The following is a 17,797-nucleotide window of genomic DNA, read 5'->3' on the forward strand; positions in this document are numbered from 1 at the left end:
GCTCATGTTTTGTTTGTTCCTTTGTAGTTTTGCATAGTTTTCACTCAGTCATGTTCACACACACATATTCACGCATCCATGCACTTTACCTACACCTTACATTATGATACTTCCACACCTCATTCCTTTTTCTTAGTTTAAAGTTAATAGTTTGTTTATAATAAAGAACACTTTTAATTGGCCTATACCTGTTGTTTGTGTCCCCTCATTTTTGTCACAGGCTATGAGCCGGCTTGTGACAAGTGGGGACTCATCCGGGATAGTAGTTAACTTGGGTTCGTTTAGTTTGCCCAATTTTTTTTTTTGAGGGTATGTTTTGGTTGGGCCAATTTTGTTGAAGAGAGCGTTGAGAGCCATGTGTTCTTTTGGTTCAGTTAGCTTGGTAGCTAAGCAATTCACTCTGTGTTTTTCTGGGTTTTGTTCAGGTGGGAGTCCTCTCCTGTTCAGGCTTATCAGCGAGTGTCAATAGGAGGCTTGTGGTGTTTTTGTTTTAGGTGGCAGTGAACGTGGGTAGAGCATCCCTTTCCCTTTTCCCCTACATCGGCTCGGGAGCACCTCCGTGGTTATGGGAGGGCCGCCAGTTTCTGGTTGTCTTTTCCACTCCACTGGTTTTGTGTGCATAAAACCCCACCACATGTGACTGCACGAAGACCAGGGCCAGTTAGTTAGTAGTTTTTGGAGGTTAGTGGGGTGTGGCTCCTGTCCTTGAACCCAGACTGACAGCAGGTGAGTTGTGTGTTTTTTTGAGCATTTGTAAGAGTATTATTGGTTGAGGAAAATGTCTTCCATTTTGAGTAGTTTTGTTCAAGCTCCTTCAGAGTTAGCCTTAGAGTTGTGTACTAAGGATCAGTTAATTGAAATTGCTGAACATTATCAGATTGAGATTGTTGATAAAAAAATTAAAGAGACTGTTAAAACTAGCGTAAAGCAGGGTCTTAGGGAAATGGGTGTTTTTGACGGTCAGTCTGCTAGTAGTGAGGGTGCAAGTTTTCAGTCTAGTCCTTTAACTTTTGAGCAGCAGAGGGAACTGTTGCAAATGCAGTTAGAGATAGAGCGATTGAGAAATGCTAATAGACCAGAAAGACTACCACAGTTTGATGTTTCACAGAATCTTCGTTTGTTGCCTAAATTTGATGAGTCAGATCCAGACACATACTTTGCTTTATTTGAGCGTATTGCGGAGGCTAGAGCTTGGTCAGATTTGGACATGACTATGTTGTTGCAATGTGTACTTACAGGTAAAGCACTTGAGGCTTTTGCAGCACTGAGTATAGCTGACAGTAAAGTTTTTGCTAAAGTTAAATCAGCAGTTCTGAAGGTCTACGAGCTTGTACCAGAGGCATATTGTCAACGTTTTCGTTACAGGAAAAAGTTAGATTCACAAACCTATTCTGAGTTTGTTCGTGATTTGACTTCTGCATTTAATCGTTGGTGTACAGCTTCTGAAGTTAGTACTTTTGAGGGTCTGTCTAATTTGATTGTGTTAGAACAGTTCAAAAATTCTGTGTCTGACCAGGTTGCTACATATATGAATGAACGTAAAGTTAAGTCTCCAAGTGATGCAGCAATCCTTGCAGATGAGTACAGGCTAACACATAAAAGCCATTTTGAGTCAAACAGTGACATGTACCATAAAACTAACTTTACTCCTAGGAATAGTAAGTCACCTTTTTTGGGGGCTTCTTTCCAAAGGCCTCAGCAGACGTTTGGGTCTGGAGGACTTAAAGCACCGGTTAATGCTAATACCTGTCGCTACTGTTTAGTTGAAGGACATTGGAAGAAAAATTGTCCTCTGCTTAAATCAAAACAGTCAGGTCAAGTTAAACCTGCTGTGATGGCAAGTCCTGTTACAGCCTCTGACCACCAGGGTGAGCTGTTTCAGCCAGTAGTTGAGTTTGATTCTCAGTCTTCCCGTTGTGATTTTTCAGCCTTTATTTCAGATGGTGTAGTGTCCCTGGTAGATGGCAACCGTAATGTTAAAATCAAGATCCTAAGAGACACTGGAGCTTTAGATTCTTTTATTCTGGAATCTGTTTTGCCGTTCTCTAAAGAGTCTGATACTGGCCGTTGTGTAATGGTATGTGGTATGGGTTTAGTTCCATTCTCTTGTCCTTTACATGAAGTTACCCTAAAATGTGGTCTAGTAGAGGGTGATGTAGATGTTGGGGTTAGACCCCAGTTGCCAGTAGAGGGAGTCCACATGATTTTGGGGAATGACTTGGCAGGTAGTAAGGTGTGGGCAGATGGCAAACTAAACATCTGTAAGAAGCAACCTTCAGTGTCACCTGCAAGGGAATCTCCGGATCAAAATTGTGTGTCTCCTGAGATATTTCCAGTCTGTGCGGTTACCCGCGCAGCCTCTCGTAAGGAGATTGAGAGTAAGCCAGAAAGTCTTGAGTTGCCAGTCAAACTCCAGACAGAACAGTTGACTAGTTCTAGAGATTCATTGATGACTGAGCAAAAGGCCGATACTACTTTAGCTGATCTGTTTGATAAAGTGGTTCCTGATTCAGTGGTGAGGAATAGTGCTCAGTGTTATTTTCTTCTTGATGGGCTGTTGGTCAGGAAATGGGTTCCACACTATGATCAGGGTTTAGGAGAACCAGTCTTTCAAATAGTTGTACCTACTAGTTTGCGAAAGAAAGTGTTGCAAACTTCACATGGTGATGTGGCAGGTCATATGGGTGTTCGTAAAACTTATGATCGCATACTTCGTTATTTTTTCTGGCCACATTTAAAGCGGGATGTAGCTCAGTTTATTAAAACTTGTGATACGTGTCAGCGCACAAGCAAGCCAAATCAGGTTGTAAAGCCTGCACCGTTGTATCCAATACCAGCCGTAGGGCAACCTTTTGAGCATCTTATTATCGATTGTGTTGGGCCATTACCAAGGTCCAAGTCAGGTCATAGCTACTTATTAACTGTTATGTGTCAAGCAACCAGATATCCGGCAGCTTTTTCCTTGCGTACCATAACTTCAAAATCAGTAGTTAAAGCGTTAACTCAATTTATTTCAACATTTGGGATTCCAAAAACCATCCAGTCAGATCAGGGGTCTAACTTTACCTCCCATTTATTTGCTCAGGTTCTCAAACAGCTTAAAATCAAACACAACAAGTCTACTGCGTTCCATGCCCAGAGCCAGGGAGCTTTGGAACGTTTTCATCAAACATTAAAATCTTTGCTTCGTGCATACTGTCTGCAGATTGGGAGGAGGGGTTACCTTGGCTGTTACTAGCTGCTCGTGAAGTAGTGCAGGAAAGCACAGGGTTTAGCCCAAATGACTTAGTGTTTGGTCATAAGGTGCGTGGACCTTTAGCAGTGTTGCAGGATGGTTGTTTGCCTGAGGAACCACCTCGGAATCTTATTGACTATGTAAATGGTTTTAGGTTGAAGTTGTATAGGGCTGGTGAACTAGCGAAAGAGAAACTAAAATGTTCTCAACGGAAAATGAAACTGAAATATGACGGACAGGCTGAGCTGCGTGAGTTTAGTCCCGGTGATCGTGTACTTGCTCTTCTGCCTCTTGTAAGTTCACCTTTTCAGGCAAAATACTGTGGTCCTTTCACTGTGTTGCGTAAAGTGTCAGATTTGAACTATCTTATTGAAACCCCTAGTCATAGGAAGTCCTCTAAATTATGCCATGTGAACTTGTTAAAATCTTATCACTCCCGTGATCTAAGCACAGTTGAAGGCACTCCAGCGGTGAGGTCAGCGTTAACTGCTGCTCCAGTCACTGCATCTTATGGCTTTAATTTGGTGGAGGGGGGAGAAGAGGAGGAAGTTAAAGTTTCGGATGAGGTCTTACAAGGTCGGTTGAAAAACTCCCAGACTTTGCAAAACCTTGGGGTTTTGGTAGACCATTTAGACTCTGAGAAACGTGATGAATTGGTAGCTCTTATTAGAAACTATCCTGTTTTGTAATATCATTGCTGATGCTCTGTCCCGTGCTCCTTTAACCTAGCTTGTACCTTTTCTCTGCTGACCCTACGGGCTGTCTGCGCCTCTTTTCTCTTAAATTGCTCCCCAGGTACCAGGGCTGCTGAGTTTGAGGGGAGGACAGTCAGCTGGGGGACACGGGGCTACTGCTAGGAGCCGGGATTGGTATTATTATTATTTTTTTGTTTATTTGTTTTTGGGGAAATTTGAATTATTTTGAATATGTTGGAGGAAGTTGGGTTGAGGGTGGGACCCTCATTTTAAGGAGGGGGGTGTCACGGCTCCTCCTCTGCAGTGCAGGGGGCGGTTCCTCCTGCAGGCAGAGGAGGGTCGTTAGTGATTGGAGCCACCTGGGCTCAGGGTATAAAACTGTCACTAATCACTTCTCTCTCTCTCTCTGCTCCTCCAGGTATGCTCATGTTTTGTTTGTTCCTTTGTAGTTTTGCATAGTTTTCACTCAGTCATGTAAACACACACACATTCACGCATCCATGCACTTTACCTACACCTTACATTATGATACTTCCATACCTCATTCCTTTTTCTTAGTTTAAAGTTAATAGTTTGTTTATAATAAAGAACACTTTTAATTGGCCTATACCTGTTGTTTGTGTCCCCTCATTTTTGTCACAGGCTATGAGCCGGCTTGTGACAGAACTGAACGCGCTAACAAAAGGAGGTATTTGGACATAAAGATTAACTTTATCAAACAATTCAAACTTTTATTGTGGAACTGGGATTCCTAGGAATGTCATCTGATGAAGATCATCAAAGGTTAGTGATTAATTCTATCTCTATTTCAGGTTTTTGTGACTCGTCTCTGGCTGGAAAAATGGCTGTGTTTTTCTGTGACTTGGCTCTGACCTAACATAATCGTTTGTGGTGCTTTCGTCGTAAAGCCTATTTGAAATCGGACACTGTGGTGGGATTAAAAAGAAGTGTATCTTTAAAATGGTGTGAAATACTTGTATGCTTGAGGAATTTTATTTATGAGATTTCTGTTATTTGAATTTGGCGCCCTGCACTTTCACTGGCTGTCATATCGATCCCGTTAGCGGGATCTCAGCCCAAAGAGGTTTTTAACACCCGCCAGTTTAAGTCGGAAGCCAGCCACACCAATGTCTTGGAGGAAACACTGTTTAACGACCGGGGTCAGCCTGCAGGCACCCAGCCAGCCACAAACATTATAGATTTTTTAATCCATTTTGAATTCAGGCTTTATCACAACAAAATATGGAATAAGTCAAGGGGTATGAACACTTACTGAAGGCACTGTACATGTAGTCTACCATTCATGTTAACATTTTGTACTTCAGACTTCTCTCTTTCTTTGTACATTTCTGCTTGTCTGGGTAACGCTGACATATTTTCTGCTAAACAATGTGAGTAAACAAACACTCTGCATCCCCTCTCTGGTCCTGTCAGGTCCCCAACTAAACCAGATCCCATCCCATCTCTGGTCCTGTCAGGTCCCCAACTAAACCATCTCTCCATTTCCTGTCTGGTCCTGTCAGGATCACCACCAAACCAGATCATCCATCCCCTCTCTGGTCCTGGCTGGTTCTCCTCCACTAACCAGACCCCCATCCTCTCTCTGGTCCTGGCTGGTTCTCCTCCACTAACCAGACCCCATCCTCTCTCTGGTCCTGGCTGGTTCTCCTCCACTAATCAGACCCCCGTCCTCTATTTGGTCCTGGCTGGGTCTCCTCCACTAAACGAGACACCATCATCTCTCTGGTCCTGGCTGGTTCTCTTCCACTAAACTAGACCCCATCCTCTCTCTGGCCCTAGCTGGTTCCCCTCCACTAAACAAGCCCTCCATCCCCTCTCTGGTCCTGTCAGGTCCCCCACTAAACCAGATCCTCCATCCCTTCTCTGATCCTGTCAGGTCTCCCACTAAACCAGATCCTCCATCCCCTCTCTGGTCCCGTCAGGTCCCCCACTAAACCAGCTCTCCATCCCCTCTGGTCCTGTCAGGTCCCCCACTAAACCAGCCTCCATCCCCTCTCTGGTCCTGTCAGGTCCCCCACTAAACCAGCCCTCCATCCCCTCTGGTCCTGTCAAGGTTAGTGCATCAATATCCTAATGGAATTTGAAACATGTTTGAGTAGAGTCAACCTGCTGACAGAATCACCTATGCCTCCATTGACCACTTCAATCAAAATCCTCCTCAGAGAGTTGATGTAAGTGAAGCTATACTGAACATATTGTAATGGTATCACTCTCCCTCCTATACACTGTTTACAGCCTTTACTTTGGTGTGACCTTGTGCGTCTTGTCTCTGTTGGTCCAAGGTGAAGATGCGATGACCTATGCCTCTGTTATTTTCTTTTAGTATGTAGCACAATAGCAGCTTCTTAGAAAAACATATTTTAGCTTTGCTGATAACAGTTTTTTTCCTTCATTACTCATGTTGAAAATGATTTTGACTAAAGTAAGTCAGAACTGATTAACTCCTTTCAAAGAGGTCCATAACATTGTATTACCTGTTGGGGTTTAATTCAGTAATTTACTGTCTTCGCCAGTAGGAGGCAGTATAATTCTCAACTGTGAGATATACTCCCTGTGTCACGTTTACTCCCGCTCCCCCTCTCCGGCGCTCGTTGTTGCCAGTGTGGTGATTATTGCGCACACCTGTCACCATCGTTACTTCTTGCTTCTCGTCTCCCAGCGTCTGTGTTACACCCTGCTAGCTAAGCTATAGCCTAGTTCTCTCTTTCCGTATTGAATATCTTTTCATTTTGTTCCACTAAGAGGCAGCTGCCACAATGAAGCAGAATATTTATTCTGAAACTAAATGAAAATCAAAGATTGTGTTTCAATGTCTTGCCAAGGCTGCACTGTAGCATCTTCTCACAGACGCTAAACCACTGATGGACAGGGGCTTTGACCTGCTTCATTTCTGACCTGGGCCGGTGCACCCCTCCTTAGACAACCTGGTGGTCATACCGATACCAAACTTGATGTGGACACCTGTTTAACGTAGCGTGATACAGCCTCCAGATGTTTGGATTACAGGCAGCACCACTACGCCTGGCAAGAAACTCTGCTGCAGGTAAAGGTGATAAATGGAGTAGTCTGTGACTAGGCTAAAGTCATTTGCAACGTAGGCTAAAGTCATTTGCAATGTCAACGGGAAGAACTGGTGGCTATGGTAAGCAAGGCCTTCAAGTGCTTAAAATTCTTTATTTTGTCATATAAATTCTGAGTAGGCTTTCAGAAAGAGGACAGACACATCTATCTTTGCTGCTGACTAGAAGAAGGTTGTAAATGAAATAAGGTCAATGTATTCATGTTTTACCTGACATTGTGGAAGGGTAGCCTGAAAAACACCTGTAGCAGTTTGAAATACTGTATTTTTATCAGTTTATTTAAAAACAGGTTTAGTAATTAATATACATTTTAGAAGAAGCATTGTACTCATTTTAAGTCTGCTTAGGACACAAATGATTAATTAAACAATACCAAGGAATTTCTCCATGCTGATGTCATTAACAATGGACAGAAAAAATTAAACACATCAGCCAAGGTTTGCTGATATTTGAATCCCTACTACATAAAGGTGTATAAAAAGATACTATAAAAAAGATACATCTTCCACTCTATGCACTAAAATATATAAACATCAACTATAAAAACATGTATACTGTCCTCTGTTACTGAATCAATAAAGCTCCAGACAGTTTGAAAGTCTTAGTCCAGCACAGGGAGAAGAGGAACAAGGGATCATTCCTCCAGGACATGGACCTCAATACCAGAGGCTTCTTCTATACAGAGAACAAAACAACATGTGTCACCATTCATTCTATAGCAGACCATAAAGATGAACTAGTTAATAGGATTAGAGGAACAAGATGAGAATATTCAATGACTATTTATGACCTGATTCCGTTTCAGTTCACACATCTGAAGATCAGAATGTGAATGTAATGTGTTGTTTGTTCCATGTGTTCTATAGATTGATGGAACCATTCATAATGTTTAGGTCTATACAGTCCTATCAGATCTGTGAACTCTGATGTTGTGGGAGGAGTTAGGAACCTAAATGGAACTGGACCAATGCCTGTGAGTCTCACCTGTTTGTGGGGGCAGAGCCTTGGGTGGGCGGTTCCTCCTTGTGTGAATAGTGACTATGGCAGCCATGATGGTCAGTGTCACAAAGAGCATGATGTGACTGATGGGCAACTTAACAACATTACTGGTACCTGGACAATGAGACAGACAGTGATTAAAAGCCAAGTTATAAAATGTGTAGTAACCTGGTATATTTATGTTTACCAATAGATGGCAGTATTGACTCAAGACGGGTTTGCTTTCCGCTATCCGTAGCTATTTCCTATGTCTGCCTATATTACCATGATTAAGAAAGCTTCAGGTAGTTTAAGCCAGGTGCATAAGATAATGTAAAATCTAAGTTACAATTAAAGACTAAACCGTACGTAAGTCTCATGAGTCGTAATTCTAAGAAGCCTTTAAGGATACTACATATTTGGCGATGAGGATAACTATGGAGAACTGCGTTGGATTTTTTTTGCCACGAAGTTAACGGAGTGTTTGGCGTGCGACGCGGGAGGTGAGACTCAAGTGAACGGTGGAAGATTCTGAAGGCTTGATTCCCTGGATACGGGTAGGACAAATTATTGACTGTGTGAGGGGAGAAACAATCGGAAAAGATGGCTTTGGCAACAATAGGCTCGCTACCACCATTTGATCCTAAAAATCAGGAATGGGAGGAGTACTGTGAAATAATGGAACATTTCTTTGCTGCTAATGAAATAACTGATGCCGCTAAACAGAAATCCATACTCATAAGCGTTGTCGGTGCACAGACGTACAGCTTAATGAGAAACCTGTTGAGCCCAGATAAACCAGGAGAAAAGTCATTCATAGATTTAGTCGAACTATTAAAAAATCACTTCAACCCCAAACCCAGTGAGATAGTACAAAGATTCAAGTTTGATTCACGCATGAGAAAACCTACCGAATCAGTGGGGGAATATGTGGCTGAGTTGAGAAAACTAGCATTGGACTGTAACTATGGGAATACATTATCGCAAATGCTACGCGATCGGCTGGTGTGTGGGATTAATGATGACAGGATACAAATACGATTGTTATCAGAGCCTAATCTCACGTTTGAGAATGCACTCAAACTGGCCCAGGCCATGGAGTCCGCAAATAGAAATGCACTGGATTTGCAGACAAGGGGCGCAACTGCGTGCCATACAGTAAAAGAGAGCAGCGCTGAGCGCGTAGAATTTCAAAGAACAGAAAGCCGTGGTGCAGCAGCCAATAGAGACTGTTATCGTTGCAAAGGCAAACACGCAGCGTTTGACTGTAAATTCAAACACGAAAAGTGTTATGCATGTGGGATAATAGGCCACATTGCGAGGGCGTGCCGCAATAAAAAAAAGCCACGGGCTGCAGAAAAGAGGACGGACAGAAAACCGAATACCTCCAGACGCTCTAGCTACCGCTCTAATCAAGTGAGAGAAAGTGAAAGTGAGTGCGCAGACGCAGAGCAAGCATTCTCAATGTACAGTGTACAGGGGGCGAATATGAAGAAGGTGGAGCCTTTCATTGTGGAAATGGGAATAAATGGATTGAAGGTACCGTTTGAACTAGACACAGGATGTAGTGTCACTCTGATGAACAGGTCCCAATTCTATAGGAAGTGGAAAACCGTTGAAGTGCCTAAACTGAGAGACACCCCCATTAAACTCAAAACGTACACAGGGGAGAAGATCACTGTGATTGGAGTTGCGGATGTTCAAGTGGAATATCATGGACAAAAGAAAAATCTGCCTCTCTTAGTAGTGGAAGGTACTGGCCCCAGCTTACTAGGAAGAGGGTGGTTGGAGGAAATAAAATTGAACTGGGATGAAATCAAACATGTCACCACAGAGACATTGACACTACAGCAGGTGCTTTCAAAGCATGAGTGTGTTTTCAAAGAAGAGCTAGGGACATTAAAAGGGGTCCAAGCTACCATTCATGTTGCTGCTGATGCTACTCCCAGATTCTATAGGCCAAGATCAGTTCCATATGCCATGAAGCCTAAAGTGGATGTGGAAATTGACAGACTCTTAGCAGAGGATATAATTGTACCTGTCAAGTTTTCTGAGTGGGCAGCACCAGTTGTTCCCATACTAAAACCAGATGGTTCAATCAGATTATGCGGTGACTATAAGCTGACTGTAAATAGAGTTTCTTCTCTGGAGCAGTACCCAATACCCAAAGTGGAGGATTTGCTTTCAACGTTAACCGGAGGGCAACAGTTTACAAAACTGGACATGAGTCACGCATATCAGCAAGTGCTAATGGATAAAGCTTCACAGAAGTACCTGACCATAAACACCCACAGAGGGATGTTTACCTATAAACGCTTACCTTTCGGGGTGTCTTCTGCACCAGCTATCTTCCAAAGAACTATGGAGGGAATTCTGCAGGGGATACCCAAGGTAGCAGTTTACCTCGACGACATTCTTGTCACGGGAGTCACGAAGGAGGAACATCTCAGAAACTTAGGTGAAGTTTTGAGGAGGATGGAGGACGCCGGTCTCCGGCTGAAGAGGAGCAAGTGTACACTGTTAGCTGATGAAGTGCAGTACCTGGGTCACAAGGTGGATGCCAAGGGGGTACACACTGTCAAAGCTAAAGTGAGGGCTGTTGTGGAAGCTCCAGCTCCGACAAACGTTACAGAGCTGAAAGCCTATCTAGGCTTACTGAATTATTATAATCGCTTCCTCCCGAACCTCTCTACCCTCTTAGCTCCTCTACATCAACTGTTAAGGAAGGATGTGGCCTGGAAATGGTCAGAAAGACAGGAAGAAGCTTTTGCAAAGTCAAAGGTGTTACTGCAATCAGCTGAAGTGCTAGTCCACTACTCAGCAGACAGAGATCTTATCTTATCGTGTGATGCCTCAGCGTATGGTGTGGGGGCGGTGCTATCCCACCGGATGGAGAATGGTGCCGAGAAACCTATCGGGTTCATGTCAAGAACGTTGTCGCCAGCGGAGAAAAAGTACTCTCAGCTGGACAAGGAAGGACTGGCTGTCATATTCGGAATACAGAGATTCCACAAGTACTTGTACGGGAGAACATTCACTATTGTGACGGATCATAAACCTCTGATCTCTCTGTTCCATGAACAAAAGCCAGTACCACAAATGGTCTCTCCAAGAGTTCAACGTTGGAATGTGTGGCTCAGGGCCTACGAGTACAGAATAATTTACAAACCAGGTAGATACCATGGGAATGCTGATGCTCTGAGTAGGCTGCCTGTTCCAGAAATCATCAGTCAGGAAGAAGAAAATGACCAGGTTTTGATGATCGACGTGTTGGATGATGCACCAGTGAACACAGCACAAATCAGGCAATGGACTTCAAAGGATGTGACGTTATCACAAGTGCATGAATTTATCCTGAAAGGATGGCCTACAGTGACAGAGCCTCAGATCATGCCTTACTACACTCGCCGCTTGGCATTGAGTGTTCGAGATGGATGTGTTCTGTGGGGTTCAAGAGTAGTTATTCCACCACAAGGGCGGGGGTTGCTACTGAAGTTGTTGCATCAGTCGCATCCAGGTATGTCGAGAATGAAAGGCCTAGCGAGGTCATATGTCTGGTGGCCAAAGATGGACCACGATGTGGAAAATGAGGTTAGCCGGTGTGAAGATTGTCAGAGTAACAGGAAGTCACCACCCACCGCGCCATTACATCCATGGGAATGGCCAGAAAAACCATGGACACGACTACATGTGGACTACGCTGGACCTTTCCTAGGAAAAATGTTCCTTGTGCTGATTGATTCTCATTCAAAGTGGATGGATGTTTACCCCATGAACACGTCAACATCGTACGCTACGATTGAGAAGTTGAGACAAAGCTTCAGTGTTATGGGATTGCCTCAAATGTTGGTTAGTGACAATGCTACTTGTTTTACAAGCACTGATTTCACAAGTTTCATGAAACAAAATGGAATTCAGCATGTAACGTCGGCCCCTTTTCACCCATCTTCAAACGGATTAGCAGAACGTGCGGTTCAGACCTTGAAGGAGGGGATGAGGAAGATGCAAGGGCCCAGCATTGAAACAAAGGTGTCAAGATTCTTGTTTAGCTACAGGATTACTCCTCAAGCTACGACTGGGTTGTCACCTGCAGAGATGTTGATGTCAAGGAGGTTAAGGTCGACCTTGGATCTCATCAGACCAGACCTGAAAATGAAAATACAACAAAAGCAATGGAATCAAAAATGGAATCATGATACCCGAGCCAAACTCAGAAGTTTCTCAACTGGAGATGATGTCTATACAAGAAACTATGGGTTTGGTCCTAAATGGATTCCAGCTACCATTGAGGATTGCTCAGGACCAGTATCTTATACTGTGATCATCGGAAGTGGACAAAGACTAAGGAGACACGTGGATCAGATCCGAGCTCGAATTCCAGTTCCATCCGGAGATCTGGATCAATTCTTAAACGAGCAGGACAGGACATTGGAACGTTCCCCAGAGTTGCAGTTGGACAAACCACCTGAGACCAACAAGGCTCAACTTCCTGAGACCACCAGTCCGGGACGACCTCCTCCTGTGAAGTCTCCACAAAAGGACTTTGTTTCACCATCAAGGGGTGAAGATCTGGTGGCACCAGCTACACCACCTCTGAGACGCTCTATTAGAGAGAGACGTCCGCCAGACTTTTTCAGATCCTAAAGGAGATCATTTTTGAAAAAATGTAAATAAGAATATAGCATAGCTCAGAAAGGAATTAAATTGGGTTATTAGCTTTAAAGGGGGGGAATGTAGTAACCTGGTATATTTATGTTTACCAATAGATGGCAGTATTGACTCAAGACGGGTTTGCTTTCCGCTATCCGTAGCTATTTCCTATGTCTGCCTATATTACCATGATTAAGAAAGCTTCAGGTAGTTTAAGCCAGGTGCATAAGATAATGTAAAATCTAAGTTACAATTAAAGACTAAACCGTACGTAAGTCTCATGAGTCGTAATTCTAAGAAGCCTTTAAGGATACTACAAAATGGAACATGAAAGTTTAGTTTCATGTACAAATGCCTGCTTTGTGTTGACCAAGGTAGTACATCTGACTTTGTCCCCATGCTGTACCACTCATACTGTCTACCATAGAACTGAGAAGGGAAACAGTATTAAATACAATACCAGCAGAAGATGGGGTTGACAAGGCTGTACATCCTGGATAGTAGTGTGGTGGACAGACATATTTCAATAGTGTATATACAGTATATTATATATACATCAAACGCAACTTGTAATAAGACCATGAAATTAGCATATTAAAATGTATATCTGACTCCACATGATAAAAAGTAATATGCAAGAGAATATGGTTGAACCATGTGCAACAATTATTAGTCGTTTAGCTGACTAAGATGAAATAGTTGTCATGAGATTGGAATTCTAAATACAAGTAACGGTTTCACGAGAGAGAGAGAACTGTCACTTTGGGGTGTGGGTCGTCCTACAGTAGTGGAACACAGAGTGACCACTTGTCATTGGTGAATAATGGTGACATCACAGTACAGTATGGATCCACTGACTCTGTGTTGCCTATAGAGTTGTTTACTGCAATCTGTTACATCTTTCTCTACTCCATTCTCTAGAGCACTAGACAAGCAGTACTTCCTATCAATATGTTTGGGGCTGTTTTTACATGACCAGTCTTATACTGTTGTGGAGTACTGCTGGTTGTCTTGATGGGAATTAGAGTAGTTACATCAAAACTGTCTGGAAACATCAAATCAAGTGTCTTTCTGGACCCAGTCTCAAACCCTGACACAGCATGGGAAAACCAAGTACCCAGGACCCAGTTCACACATCATACAGATGGGACTATTTAACCTGGGACACTAGAGATGACATCATCACTATCAGTGCTCTTGTCTTTAATATCTAATTCAGTAGGAGAAGAACATCCTCTTTTAGTGTATTTAAATAACCCATCATCATCATCATCATCATCAGACACAGCAGTAGGTTTCATATCAAATTAATCATTAATCACTAATATTATATCAGGAGAATGAATCATGTTTAATATTCAACTTTAATATCATCACAGATCTTGTGAACTTATTCATATTTTAGGAGCATAACAAGAACACATACCTGAGAATGTGGAGGTGAAGTCAGTGGAGATCTTCACGTTTCCCTTTTCAGTCAGCGTGCACGTCCACTTCCTGTTGTTGTCCTCCCTCTTGAGTGTCACAGTCAGAGTGATGTCACAGGGAGAATGCTGTGTGACCTGGACATTAGTACCTGTTTCAGGCACCCAGCTGAGACTAACTCCTGAGTTGTACCTTTCATGTCCCATATAGGTGAGCAGAGAACACCGTAACGTCATATCTACATTAGGCTTCAGATCTGTCACTGGTGGGGTAGAGGAGACTGAGAAAGAGACAAAGGTATACAGTACTTGTTGGCTGTTTTCACATAGCATATGATTATTAACACCACACTTGTACACAGTGACATTTAAACAGTAATACTCACTAGTTAGAACAGACAGACGAACAGGAGCATCCTCTCTTTGTCGTGGTCCAGTCTCTGTAAGGAACTGTCGACAAGTGTAGAGTCCAGCATCCTCAGCTCTGACATCACTAACACGTAGAGAACAGTCAGACCCCAAACTCAGTCTGTCTGCTCTCTCTGTCTTCTCAACTTTGATCTTCCCAAATTCAACTACTTCAATAATACCAGTAGATACATCTCTGTTGTAGAGCCATGTAGTTGAGGAACAGTCTGGATTAACCACATTGTTACACGGCAGACTGACATCATCTCCCTCTCTGGAGAACATAGAGAGAGTTTCTCCACTGACACCTGACAAGAACATAATATCAGGTCATTATTTTGAATACAGATTAGAATAGAGATGGCGACCATTAATATACTTAAAAGGTATGCTTTTTACATAAATGGAGTCACCATATCCACCGAATGTCACAACTAAAATGTTTACTCAACCAAAGAAATTCTACAATATGAATATATATATTGTTTTCTGAGATGGATAGTTTGCATGTTATTCTCTAAATATCGCACTGATCTCACCTGTTAGCAGATATAAAAGGGACCCAAGCAGTCCCAAAACAGCCATTTTAACCATTGTCCTCTCCCTCACTCTCTCCTTTGCTTCTCTCTCTGTCAGAGTGTCTCTGCACAACAAGTTTCTCACCATACAGTACTCACTGGGCACATACGTCAATTCAATGTCTATTCCACATTGGTTCAACGCAATTTTGTTGAAATATTGTGGAAACAATGTTGATTCATCCAGTGTGTGCCAAGAGGGAAGTTTCTCTATCACCATAGCGTAATTTCCTTGTGGTGATGTGGGGGACAGTTTCTCCACTGACACCTGACAAGAACATAATATCAGGTCATTATTTTCACTCTGGAGAACATAGTTTCTCCACTGACACCTGGAAGGAGTATGACATCAGATAATTATTAACTGGTAATACAGATTACATTATATTTCATAGGTATTCTTATTGATATTCTTCAGTGTGAATAATAGTGTAATATACTGTTTATTATACAATAGTGAAGACAAGAGTAAACAGATACACAACAGAAATGTCATCATTATATTAGTAAAATGTAAACTGAACTAGTTTGGCCGTGTGAAATAAATGTGTTTTATGATCTCTAATGACATATTCTTACTCTCTCTCCTCTGTCTTACCTGTTAGCAGGTACAAAACGGTCACAAGCAGTCCCCAAAATGAATGATGGACGTCAGCCATGATCCTCTCTCTCTCTCTCTCCTCTGTTTCTGTCTCTCCTCTGTCAGAGTGTCTCAGCACTACAAGTTTCTCCTCTGTCAGAGTGTCTCAGCGCTACAAGTTTCTCCTCTGTCAGAGTGTCTCAGCACTACTAGTTTCTCCTCTGTCAGAGTGTCTCAGCACTACAAGTTTCTCCTCTGTCAGAGTGTCTCAGCACTACTAGTTTCTCCTCTGTCAGAGTGTCTCAGCACTACAAGTTTCTCCTCTGTCAGAGTGTCTCAGCACTACAAGTTTCTCCTCTGTCAGAGTGTCTCAGCACTATGAGTTTCTCACCATACAGCAGCATTTCTACTCACCACTAGAGCATCACTTCCTCAACGTGGTCATGTTCTTTATCTAGTTTCTGACACCTTGGTGAGAATCCTCCAGCTCACCAGCAGTTGAAGGCCTTCTTCACATGTATGAGAGTCTGTATTAGTGATGCAGGGATATGACATTAATGTGCTCATATTCAAGTGGTGATCGGTGCCGTTTACTTGGATGACTGTCATTCATATTCCAGTCACCCAGCTCAGTGTAACATTGATACGTTTAGGCTACTACATGATACTAGAATGAATAAACCCCTGATCGCATGCAAATACAGGTCAATTTCCTCGTAGCCATAAACAAACAGCATGATCACTTTGCTTGTTAATTCCTTCTCACATCAACACTCTCCTCCTCTCACCTTTTCCCTTCGCTTGTGGGATCCAGTGCAGAACACATCAGCTGTCTGTTACCAGGCAACTAAACCTTTCCAAGCCAAACCTTCATATCATAACCGCTAACCGCTACACACAGCCTACATCGTTGTCACCATATTAGCTAAGGTCAAACAATATAGCTACTAGAACTAACGCGCTAATAAACCCTCTACAATAATGCAGTAGAGTGTACAGTTAGCTTTTGCTTTCAGTACTAGATTCATTCTCTGATCCCCAATTGGCTATGTGTCCTATGAAACACAACCCTACCAAGCCACACTGCTTCTTGACACAATGTTCACCAATGTGTCGGAGAAATCACTGTACACATGGCGACCGTGTCAGCGTGCATTGCTCCCGGCTCGCCACAGGAGTAGCAAGAGTGAGATGAGACAAGGACAACCAGACAAACCAAACCCTCCCCTAACCCGGACGACGCTGGGCCAATTGTGTGCCGCCTCATGGGTCTCTCGGGTGTAGCCGGCTGCGACACAGCCTGGTATCGAACCGGGATCTGTAGTGACGCAGCTAGCACTTTGATGCAGTGCCTTAGACCGCTGCGCAACTCGGGAAGCCCCCATTTTCTGATCTTTTGATTGGGTGGACAATTTGTCAGTTAATGCTGCAAGAGTCCTCTGAACAAGTGTCTAACCCCGACACAGAGACCGTATGATCTGAGTTCAATGTAACAAGCTGTACCACAACCAGTCCTACAATGTGATTTTCTGGATTTTCTTTTCTCATTTTGTCTATGATGAAAATTACAGGCCTCTCTCATCTATTTAAGTGGGAGAACTTGCACAATTGGTGGCTGACTAAATACTTTTTTGCCCCACTGTATGTATGTCTGCAACTGGTTCTCTTTGTGGTTATTTCAGCTCAGACCACTTCTGTTTTTCTGTTGCTGAGCAGAGAGAGAAATAGAGAAGGAGAGAGGAGAAGAGAGCAGGGCAGATGAGAAGAGAGTACAGTAGAGAGGAGAGGAAAGAGGAGAGGAGAGAGGAGAGTAGAACAGAGTAGAGGAGAGAGGAGGAGAGAGGAGAAAATAGTAGAGGAGAGATAAGAGAAGAGGAGAGAGAAGAGTAGAGAGGAGAAGAGAAAAGAAGAGAAGAGGGGAGACAAAACGAGAGGAGAGAGAAGAGTAGAGCAGGAGGGAGGAGAGCAGAGGAGAATAGAGTAGAGGAGAGAGGAGCGTAGAGGAGAGAGGAGCGTAGAGGAGAGAGGAGCGTAGAGGAGAGAGGAGAGGAGAGTAGAGGGGAGGAGAGAGATGAGGAGAGTAGAGCAAAAAGGATAGGAGGAGAGGAGAGGAGAGGAGAGGAAAAGAGGGGAGAGAGGAGAGTAGGA

General features: G+C 43.2%; 1 protein-coding gene across 2 annotated transcripts; it reads right to left on the reverse strand.

The window, feature by feature from the left end:
• Window positions 1-7,120: 7,120 nt before the first annotated feature.
• On the reverse strand, window positions 7,121-15,864 carry LOC139582223 (uncharacterized). Of its 2 annotated transcripts, none has more exons than XM_071412190.1 (6): window positions 15,668-15,864; window positions 15,031-15,337; window positions 14,470-14,799; window positions 14,086-14,364; window positions 8,016-8,144; window positions 7,121-7,703 (listed from the first exon to the last, which is right to left on the reverse strand). In XM_071412190.1, exons 2-6 carry the CDS (start codon window positions 15,287-15,289, stop codon window positions 7,666-7,668), a joined length of 1,035 nt encoding a protein of 344 aa, XP_071268291.1. In that variant the 5' UTR covers window positions 15,290-15,337; window positions 15,668-15,864; the 3' UTR covers window positions 7,121-7,665. The 2 variants fall into 2 exon arrangements, with proteins under 2 accessions (XP_071268291.1, XP_071268290.1); XM_071412189.1 differs by having other exon boundaries at window positions 7,128-7,706; window positions 15,668-15,855.
• Between the last annotated feature and the right edge of the window lie 1,933 nt (window positions 15,865-17,797).

The sequence above is a fragment of the Salvelinus alpinus genome, chromosome 8, assembly GCF_045679555.1.
Source record: "Salvelinus alpinus chromosome 8, SLU_Salpinus.1, whole genome shotgun sequence".
NCBI lineage: Eukaryota > Metazoa > Chordata > Actinopteri > Salmoniformes > Salmonidae > Salvelinus > Salvelinus alpinus.